The sequence below is a fragment of the Ascaphus truei genome, chromosome 1 (genome assembly GCF_040206685.1).
Source record: "Ascaphus truei isolate aAscTru1 chromosome 1, aAscTru1.hap1, whole genome shotgun sequence".
Taxonomy (NCBI): Eukaryota; Metazoa; Chordata; class Amphibia; order Anura; family Ascaphidae; genus Ascaphus; species Ascaphus truei.
This window is the reverse complement of record NC_134483.1, coordinates 224,617,291-224,628,552: the sequence shown is the minus strand read 5'-3', so window position 1 is coordinate 224,628,552 and position 11,262 is coordinate 224,617,291. Positions and strand designations below refer to the sequence as shown.

Sequence of the window (11,262 nt, the reverse complement as noted above, 5' to 3'; positions counted from 1 at the left end):
TCTGATGCCACTTATTGGAGATTAGTGAATTGACCACGACAGAGAAATAGAAAATCTGATTGCATCTTCTTCAGCATGTAACAGCCAGCTGAATAGCACATAGTAGAAAACAATACAGATAAAACGTATTCTGGGAGTGAGTGTGCATTTAGTTTATACAGTGATTCGCAGGGAGAACATGTCACACTGCTGCATATCGCAGCTCATACACCAACATCCCCTTGGAAGATTCCACAATGCACACAACGCCCTCTGCAATCAAAAACAGACGAGCACTGGATTTATGGTTACTTCATTTTATTTAGGTCCATCTAATGCAGGACCAGACAGTACATTTTAAAAGCCTTTTCCCCACAGGAAAAACTTGCTTGTTTTTTTGTTTTCGAATATGCTTTGGACACTGCTGACTGGTTTTAAATAAAATGCTTACTTCCTCTACAGACAACAGCAAAACTAGCAAGTACAATTACTTCAACACATTATTTCTTCATATCAAAAAACAGGCTTCCAAGGCAACAATATCAATCCGTTGCTTGTCAGTGAAGCCTGAAACCCAATGCTCTGCAATCAGTGCGCTGCAATGTGTTTCAGGCTTCCCTGTCCGGCAAGGAGTACAAATTATACCACTGTCCCCTATAATGGTTATCTGCTTATAGGAGACTTTCTTTTCCTTGAAGGATGCTTAGCTGCTCTTCTTCACCTCATCACCCAGCATGTTCACCGCGGCCTTTTTAACTGAAGAAACAAAAACCAACACATTTTTATTATACAGATGGTTGACACAGGTGAATAAATACAATCTGCCACTTGCTTGGAGTTCATTTAGAGAGCAGGGCCGAGTCATAATGTCCCAGGTTATACCATCCCTTGTGAGGCTTTACAGGGACCCATTTTACAGTGATGTCCTTCCACTCAGACAAAAACATGCATGAGGTACTGTATATTGTTTAAATGATATGACAGATGCCAACACTGGAGTAATATTCTCAAAGTGGAAATTCACAGAATGATCACCATTTGTTTTTTTTTTTATCATACACACTAATGATACAATTAATGTTATCATTCATTAAAGGGTTAAGAAATGCTGATCTTCTGATGTGATCTTCTAGCCATGTGATCTGTAACCAGGTCCCAGCATTTACATTAGTTACTATGTTAAAGGAGCAATCAAACACGTTCAGGCCCCACCACCCCCTTTTTAAATACAGGTTTGAAGCAGGGGGGGTCTTGGACCAGTGGTTAACGTGAACAGGAGTCAAAGAGAAAACGAGAATTAAAGCAGCAGAACAGGCTGCATGGCGCTGACATTATTTTTATTACAGGGCTTCCGTAGCGAAACTGTGTTCATTTCAGCTCTGGAGACCCCCTGCTCCTGGTGATACTTCCCTCTGAAGGAGGTGCTGCGGGGATCTCTGCAGTTGCTGCACTTTAAAGCCCCGCGTCACATGGGCCAGCAGGAAGCCGCGTCGGATGACGTCACAGCTTCCTATTGGCCCGCAGGGCCCGGCAGCTTTGAAAAGCTGCCATATAGTGAACCCTGGAGTGGCTACCAGCACCCACTACAGAGGTAAGGACCTCCGGAAGCAGAGGGTCCCCAGATCTGAAATTAATGGGGTGCAGATCTGGAGACCCCCTGCTTCATTCCTGTATTAAAAACATGAAGGAAAAAAATGAATAAATCAGCTTTGATTGCCTCTTTAAATAGTCCTGTATTGCAATTCCTTTTTCTCCACTGTAAATGTTGCCATCTATCTTGCTGTATACATTGCTGATTGATCAAAACATTGCCGTTTTCATTACTATGAGGCAGATAAAATACCCGCATGTTCTATTGTAATTTTAAAGAACGGTGTATGATTTGAACACCATGCTCTATTCAGACTGTGTTATGCTTCCCACTTGGTACAATGTATTGTGTATTACTTTCCAATAAATACGTGTTAAAACAGTTATATGAGCAGTAGCAAATACTATTAAACGATTGTGTACAAGACAGCGGGGCTTTGGAGCCAATGTCTACAGATGAAACCTTTCATCACAGATCCTCCTAATGAAATAGGTTTATCTAAGATTACCAAATTGTTTAAATAATCCCTTAAAAAGCACTTTGTACAACAAATATCCCATTCTCTTTTGAAGCACCTGCAATAAACGGATTTACACAATCATGTGTTAAATTGCCAGGTATAACATTAAGCTCTGCGTACTCACAGTCATCTCTGCACTCAGGCGTATGATGGGGAGGGGGGTTAGGGGGGGGGAAGTCATTTCTGGAATATTCCTGGTGCAGACCCTGTGCCCTCCCCTTTTGTATTAGGGAGGATGTTCATAGGAGCGAGTTCCCCTCTATCCCTCCTAGGGAGAGAAGGTGCAAGTTCCCCTCCACACCTCCTAGCGCTGGGAGAGCAAGATCTGTGCATGGCACAAGGCCTCAACCATTAACAGCTGGCCAGCACCATCCAGGGATCTGAGACCCCTTCTCTAGTATATGCCACACTGTTTACCATCTGGAGTAGTTGCTACAAGTAAAGACCTCATTCATATACCCCTGGCTGAGTTGCGGTCTATTAGTCAGAGGTATTGGAGAGAAAGAACTGTCATGGTAGGGACTGCTTGCAGCCTTGCTGTGTCTGGAGGCGCTGTATCACCATGGAAAAAACATAAGGATCACCGTAAGCCTGTCCTGGTCCCCACCCCATCGTGGACATCTCAGCTCTCCTGGACCCTCACAGGTATGCACGCACCAAGACATCAGTAGTAACAGCAACATGTTTCCCGAGAGGGGGGGGGGGAGAAACAGCGCTACATAAGATACTGGCGATTGACTATTTCAAAGACAAGAATGCGCAGAATTCTCCTGTTTCAGTAATATATATATATTTTTTTCTGAATATGTTATACCTATCTATAGCCAGCTACATATCACACAATCCCTGTAGTGCAGAAGAAGAGGTAAGAGTTGGTGTTGTAAGGGTCTCACGTTACCTTCTTTGGTGATGGTGTCCGCAGTCTCAGACGCTTTGTCACTCAAGTCCTTCACCAGATGATCCACCCGAGTCTCGTGCTTCAGGAAGATGGGACGGATGATTTTGGAGTAGAGTAGTATGGAGCCATTTGAGGGGCTGGGAGACATACACCACAGCAGGAAACCGCTCTGTGCAGAAGAAAAGAAACACAATGCGTGTCACTGCATAGCAGGGCCAATCCCACCGTGATAATCCATTTAACAAATTGACTAGCAATATGTTCCAAAAGGCCCATAAAGCACTGAAATGGTTAACCACGGTCACGCTCTTTAAAAGTCAAATCAAAGACATGGTTCTTTAATCCCTTCAAAGCTGAATGAAGAAGAAACATCTCTTTGTACTTTTCTTTGCAATATCTTGCAGGTTACTCCGGCCCTGGAGTTGCCAATACACACACTCCCTTTTCTAAATGACATTTGAAATGGAAATATAAATTAAAATAGTACATTTGGTGCAATAATTGCCACCCTAATTGTATTTAACAGAACTCAAAAGTAAAAAAAATAAAAACAATGAAAAATGAAATGGTTAGTACTCATTTTGTTTATTGTCACCATCAAAAAGAATCGAACAGTAAAATGTAATTCGGAGTCTTTCCCCTCGAAGCACTGGGAAAATGACAAGAAAAAATATAAATCAACGAGAGTGGTCGTGTCTGTAAAACATCTGTATGACCGTTTCCTGCCTGTCTTCTCTCTCAAGTGTGAAGACTTTCCCTATTATCCAGTAATGTGCCTGCACCCCGTGTCTCGTTTCTCCATCTGCGTACAAGAACATACAAGGCGGATCTTGGAAGGATTGCAGGGAAATTTGGATGCTATTCACTGGAACATGTAAACAAAACATTTTACACCAATCACAATTTAATACAACGGGCTGCCAATTTATGAAGCAAACTTGTGGCACTTTTCCATCTGTGGGGTTCAGCTAATCATAGTGCAGAATTATCCCCCATCTCGTCCTTTTCATTTTTTTTAATAAATCAGTTCTGTAGTAAGAAAACATACTTTTAGCATTTTCTGTTTTAAATAAAACAACTTTGAAGGACCAATTTTCTTGTATTCTATTTTAACAAGCATGCTTGTTCCTATAGCAACGATTTACATTCCCCATATTTAAAGATGTCGCCAAACTTTGCCGATCAATAGACGGAGAACGAATTGACCGGCAGCTATGCAGTTCTTTAGGTAATTAGAGATTGCCCACATGAAACTATTGAAGTAAAAAAAAAAACTGTAAAAAAAAAAAAAAAAAAAGACTAAACTGCAGCTTTAAGGGGATAAATGTGGATCACTGACGTGTTTTTTTTTTTTAACCCAAATCTGACATTTTATTTTGTTTACAAATAAAATAGGATTGGCCTATTAAACCTCATTTGACATGGCTCACTAACCGCCAGGGAGGGTGGGGGGTGGGGGGGTGGCAACCTCTGGGATCGGCCAGCGGGGTCCCCTCCGCCATCGGCCCTGAGACAAGCTCTCCCACCCCCCTGCCAGCGACCCCAATATTCATCCTGATCCTTGGATTATGCTTCTAGGTCGCCAGACTCCTGATCTACTTCCAAAAATAAAAAGATAAATACTCAAATTTTAGTGGGAGATTGATATGTTTTCCAGTAGGATGTGAAAATACATCTTGACAGCACACACATGGGATATTATAAATATGGAACAGTTCACATATCTCCCGCGAGATAAATCAGAGTAAATTTGATCAAACATGGGAATATTGGTTAAACTACACACCAGTACAATTATTTATTGCTTAGAGTTGTGTTCTGACATTAACTAGAAACTAAATGGGAGTTTGATTTGTCATTCATTTCTTTTTACAAATCTCCCTCTTTCTTTACTACTTCTGGTATTATTATGTACCAGACGTTATTATTCTCATTTATATACGTAATATATAGCACAATAGAAACAAAATTATATTACATTTACTTTTTACTCTTTACCCAAGTAATTACATTTAACTTCTAGATCAGTAAAAGTTAGACATTAGTGCAAAGTTACCCACTAATTAAAGTTTCAAAAAAAGTCTCCCTTTGCCGTGAAATATAAAAAAAAAGTCCTTAAAACTGACCCACCCAATTGTTGGTTCATCAGGTTTATAATAAATACATATTTACCTAGGGCTGTCTCAGCAAATTTACAAAACGTCCTTTAGCGCGCACACACACACACTTTACAGCAGCACCTACTCTACAATGGAAGGTCTCTGTACCCGAGATGGATTCAAAGCTGGGTGAGAAACGTACAGTAAACTTCTGCTACAATAACACAGCTTTCCTGGGGGCACATTTTTTACATTCTTTTTTTCTGGGGGAGGGTTTTATATGCAGCATTTGAGTACCTTTAATAAAAACAAATTACCCAAACTGCCGATCGATCCGTTCTCCTGTGATCGATGGAACAAAGATCCTGCTCCCTGGGTTCACTTAATGGCCGCCATTCAATCTATCCTTCAGTCAGTGCAACACAACAGCTACAATATAACCTTGTATTAATAAGGGTAAGGCTAGGTCCTTCCACTGGTGACAACGGCGCGCGCCTCACACCAATCCCTTACCTCCTCACTAGCAGGCCCCGGTGTCTCCTCGCTTCCCGGCTCACTGCGTGCTGTGACGGGTCAGCCAGCAGGGGATACAACTGGATTGTGTTCCCGTGCGGCGACGCGGTCACATGGTGCACCGGGAGCCAATCAGAGGATAGATCCGCATAGACCAATCGGATACCAGCTACTGTTAACCAATGGGAGCACAGCATTTTCAAAACAAGGTGAGGGGGAAAAGTCTGTTTGTAGTTACTGCCGTTCTTTGTGCTGTAACCCTGCAGCTTGTTGGTTGCTTGCGGCTTGCTTTATTTTATTTATTATTTATTCATGATGGATAGTTGTAGCATGGAACAGCTTATTTCTGAGGTATATAAACGTGATCCTCTTTGGAGCCAGCAGATCACGGCATACCATGACCGTTACCTGCGCGATAAATTGTGGAAAGAGATTGGCCAAATAATGTCCTTCCAAAGTAATTAAATATGAAAATAACGGTCTGAATCTTTTATATAAGTACTATTAATGTAATTTAGGAACATTTAAGTGCACTAAAGCAGCAGTGTTCAAAGTGGTGGGCACAAGATTATTCAGGGGGGGCGCAGGCAGCGTGCGGGGAAACCTGGGGGCGGGCAGAGCTGTGCACGGGAGGCCAAGAAGCAGCTCGGTGCTGCTGCTTCTCTGTGCTGTCTGCCTGCTGCGGGGGCGGGGCCTTGATGCAGGGGCGGGGCTTTCCTTCCCTGCACACAGACAAGCCCTCCTCCTCCTCCTGTGTTACCCGCTTTTCAGCAGCATGGGGGGGCAGGAGCATGCTTACAGTAGTACTTCCTCCCCCAGGGGAAAGTGTGTGACTTATGATTGTGTGTTGTGTGTGTTGTGACTCTGTTGGTTGTGATTGAGTGTGTTGTGATTGAGTGTGTGTGTTGTCTGTGTTGGTTGTGATTGAGTGTGTGTGGTGTCCATGTGTGTTGTGAGTATGTGTGTGTGTGTTGTGATTGAGTATGTGTGCTGTGTCTGTGTTGTGATTCTGTGTGTGTGTGTGTGGTGATTAAATGCAGCGGTGAGCAAACTGGGGTGCGTACGCTCTCTAAAGCTTGGCGCTGCTTCTCTGTGCTGTCTGCCTGCTGCGGGGGCGGGGCTTTCCTTCCCTGCACACAGACAAGCCCTCCTCCTGTGTTAGGCTAAGGCCCCGGTCACGCCGCTGTAACGCGCACCCGCGATATTGGCGGCGCGTAGTAGTAGCGTAGCGTAGTAGTAGCGGACGCTGTAGTAGGCAGCGGGGGCAAGGCCTTAGGCTAAGGCCCCGGTAAATCAGCTGCAACGCGCGCCCGTGAGATTGGCGGCGGGTGCAGCCGATTCCCCGGTCTGCAGGGAGCTGCAGGAAGAGAGACCAGGGGGGGGCGTGGCGGGGGCGCGGCCATGACGTCACCCGGCAGGTTCGCCCTCATTGGCTGAACCGCCGGGGGGCGTGCCGTATCGCTCGACGCGCGTCCTGCTCAGCGCTGCGGCCCCCCCTCGCAGCGGGCCCAGCGCCATTGAGGGGAGGGCTCTCGTCCGTGCAGCGTCCGCCACAGCGGACGCTTTAGTAGGCAGCGGGGTCAAGCCCTTACCCGCTTTCAGCAGCATGGGGGGGCAGGAGCATGCTTACAGTAGTATTTCCTCCCCCAGGTGAAAGTGTGTGACTTATGATTGTGTGTTGTGTCTGTGTTGTGATTGATTGAGTGTGTTGTGATTGATTGAGTGTGTTGTGATTGATTGAGTGTGTTGTGATTGATTGAGAGTGTTGTGATTGATTGAGAGTGTTGTGATTGATTGAGTGTGTTGTGACAGAGTGTGTTGTGACAGAGTGTGTTGTGACAGAGTGTGTTGTGACAGAGTGTGTTGTGACAGAGTGTGTGTTGTGATTAAATGTGTGTTGTGAGTAAGTGTGTGTTGTGATTAAGTGTGTGTTGTCTGTGTTGGTTGTGATTGAGTGTGTGTGGTGTCCATGTGTGTTGTGAGTATGTGTGTGTTGTGATTGAGTATGTGTGCTGTGTCTGTGTGCTGTGTCTGTGTTGTGATTCTGTGTGTTTGTGTGGTGATTAAATGCAGCGGTGCGCAAACTGGTGGGCGGACGCTTTCTAAAGCTTGGCGCTTGGGGAGACAAACAAATTTGACTTTGAAGCGCGCTCAGCAGCAGTCAATGCGTACACACACACACACACACACACACACACACGATCCATGCCCCCCCTGCTCGTGCTTGCAAAATTATGCAGGACACCCGGTGCTCATGCTTGGAGAGTTGGTGATGTCACTGCTCTCAGTGGCAGCGTGGACGCAGCCTAATTTTGCAAGCGCGAGCTGTTGAAATAACTATTTAGACATTTGTATTTACATTGTATATCGTTTAATAAAGGGGTTTTTTTTCCATGTGATTTTGATTACATCAGGCAGGGGGGGCCCGAGAAATTTCATGGATGAAAAGGGGGGCTCGGCATAAAAAGTTTGCTCACCCTTGCATCAAAAAATGTTTAGAATTTTAAATACATGCATTAAGTTAATCATTTAATCATTTGTCAAATCAAAGTGGGGACAAAAACATTGTCTCAAACTACAGGCCAATCTCTCTTCTCCCAATACTATCCAAAGTCATGGAAAAATGTGTCCACTCCCAATTAAGTGATTACTTTACCAAGACAAATTTCCCTAGCCAATTCCAATCTGGCTTTCGCCCCAAACACTCCACGGTAACTACCCTGCTAAAATTGTGCAATGAGATCCAGTGTGGAATGGAACGGGGACAACTCACTGGTGCAGTATTCCTAGATTTTGCAAAGGCTTTTGATACAGTTGATCATGCTATCCTGCTTAACAAACTCCAGAGCTCTGGAATAGGGAAACATGCTTTAAACTGGTTTCAGTTCTACCTATCAGGAAGATCCCAACATGTGTCTATTGCAGGCTCTAACTACAACCCCCTGGATATCACCTGTGGTGTCCCGCAAGGCTCTGTTCTGGGGCCCCTATTCTTCTCAGTGTTCATCAATGATCTTCCTACAGCTTGTAAGGAAGCCTCAATACACATGTATGCGGATGACACAATCTTAGGCTTGTTATATAGTCCTCGCTGTTGTGCGTGTGGGCGCGCGCCCAGCGTTGCGCGTGCACGTTTAGATGCTAGGGTGCAAGCAGTGACGCACGTGGTTAGGGGGCGTTACTCTGATGTCACAGCTTTAGGCCGCGCTGTGATTGGTTCGCGGCATGGCAGCAGCGCGAAAATACAATTTTATTTTCCCTGGTCTGCCCCGCCACCACTCACCGCCGTGCACGTCCCAAGTATACAAGTCACGCGGCACCTAAGATGGCGGCGGACGGAAGGACCCCCTTCCTCCCTCGCGGACTAAGTAACATGGCGGCGGCCGGAAGGAGAGGTCCCGCTCCACTCACCTCCCTCCCGCTCCACTCACCTCCCGCTCCACTCACCTCCCCCCCTCCCCGATGCTCCACTCACCTCCCCCCCTCCCTCCCCAATGCTCCACTCACCTCCCCCCATGCTCCACTCACCTCCCCCCTCCCTCCCCGATGCTCCACTCACCTCCCCCCCATGCTCCACTCACCTCCCCCCCATGCTCCACTCACCTCCCCCTCCCCAAATCTCCACTCACCTTCCCCCCTCCCTCCCTGATGCTCCACTCACCTTCCCCCCTCCCTCCCCGATGCTCCACTCACCTTCCCCCCCGATGCTCCACTCACCTTCCCCCCTCCCTCCCGCGATGCTCCACTCACCTTCCCTCCCCCTCCCTCCCCGATGCTCCACTCACCTTCCCTCCCCCTCCCTCCCCGATGCTCCACTCACCTTCCCCCCCCTCCCTCCCCGATGCTCCACTCACCTTCCCTCCCCCTCCCTCCCCGATGCTCCACTCACCTCCCCCCCGATGCTCCACTCACCTCCCCCCGATGCTCCACTCACCTCCCACCTGATGCTCCACTCACCTCCCCCCGATGCTCCACTTACCTCCCCCCACGATGCTCCACTCACCTCCCCCCCGATGCTCCACTCACCCCCCCGATGCTCCACTCACCCCCCGATGCTCCACTCACCTCCCCCCGATGCTCCACTCACCTCCCCCCCAATGCTCCACTCACCTCCCCCCCAATGCTCCACTCACCTCCCCCCAATGCTCCACTCACCTCCCCCCCGATGCTCCACTCACCTCCCCCACGATGCTCCACTCACCTCCCCCCCGATGCTCCACTCACCCCCCCGATGCTCCTCACCCCCCGATGCTCCTCACCCCCCGATGCTCCACTCACCTCCCCCCCGATGCTCCACTCACCTCCCCCCCGATGCTCCACTCACCTCCCCCCCGATGCTCCACTCACCTCCCCCCCGATGCTCCACTCACCTCCCCCCCGATGCTCCACTCACCTCCCCCCCGATGCTCCACTCACCCCCCCCCGATGCTCCACTCACCCCCCGATGCTCCACTCACCCCTCCGATGCTCCACTCACCTCCCCGATGCTCCACTCACCTCCCCGATGCTCCACTCACCTCCCCGATGCTCCACTCACCTCCCCCCGATGCTCCACTCACCTCCCCCCCGATGCTCCACTCACCTCCCCCCGATGCTCCACTCACCTCCCCCCGCTGCTCCACTCACCTCCCCCCCGATGCTCCACTCACCTCCCCCCCGATGCTCCACTCACCTCCCCCCCCGATGCTCCACTCACCTCCCCCCCCGATGCTCCACTCACCTCCCCCCCGATGCTCCACTCATCTCCCCCCGATGCTCCACTCATCTCCCCCCCGATGCTCCACTCACCTCCCCCCCGATGCTCCACTCACCTCCCCCCCGATGCTCCACTCACCTCCCCCCCGATGCTCCACTCACTTCCCCCCCGATGCTCCACTCACCTCCCCCCCGATGCTCCACTCACCTCCCCCCCTGATGCTCCACTCACCTCCCCCCCCGATGCTCCACTCACCTCCCCCGGATGCTCCACTCACCTCCCCCCCGATGCTCCACTCATCTCCCCCCCGATGCTCCACTCACCTCCCCCCCGATGCTCCCCTCACCTCCCCCCCCGATGCTCCACTCACCTCCCCCCTCCCCGGCGGGGGGACAGGCAGCTGACACGCGGCACCTAAGATGGCGGCGGCCGGAAGGAGAGGTGTCGTGTGTGTGTGTGACACTGTGTGTGTGTGTGACACTGTGTGTGTGTGTGTGACACCGTGTGTGTGTGTGTGTGTGTGTGTGTCACTGTGTGTGTCTGTGACACTGTGTGTGTGTGTGTGTGTGTGTGTGTGTGTGTGTGTGTGTGTGTGTGTGTGTGTGTGTGTGACACTGTGTGTGTGTGTGTGTGTGTGTGTGTGTGACACTGTGTGTGTGTGTGTGTCTGTGTGTGGGACACTGTGTGTGTGTGTGTGTGTGTGTGGGACACTGTGTGTGTGTGTGTGTGTGTGTGTGTGACTGCGTGTGTGTGTGTGTGTGTGTCACTGTGTGGGACACTGTGTGTGTGTCAGACACTCTAGGGTGGGGTCCGGAGCTACGGGGGGGGGGGGGGGGAGCCGAGAAACATACAGGGGGAGTGGAGAGGAGGGACCCGGAAATTTTAAGCAACCCACCCCCCCTCCGGTCCACTGCCCCCCCTCCTGTCCACTGTCCCCCCCTCCTGTCCACTGTCCCCCCTCCTGTC

General features: G+C 49.1%; 1 protein-coding gene across 2 annotated transcripts in view; it reads right to left on the bottom strand.

Annotated features, from left to right (window-relative positions):
* Positions 1–280: 280 nt before the first annotated feature.
* REEP5 (receptor accessory protein 5) overlaps positions 281–11,262 on the bottom strand; it is a 71,170-nt gene continuing 60,188 nt past the window's right edge. For both annotated transcript variants that reach the window (XM_075601611.1, XM_075601607.1), the window contains exons 4-5: positions 2,989–3,157; positions 281–735 (exon numbers count right to left, since the gene is read on the bottom strand). In XM_075601611.1, coding sequence (XP_075457726.1) covers positions 683–735; positions 2,989–3,157 — 222 coding nt within the window. In that variant the 3' untranslated portion in view covers positions 281–682. The remainder of the gene's footprint in view (positions 736–2,988; positions 3,158–11,262) is intronic.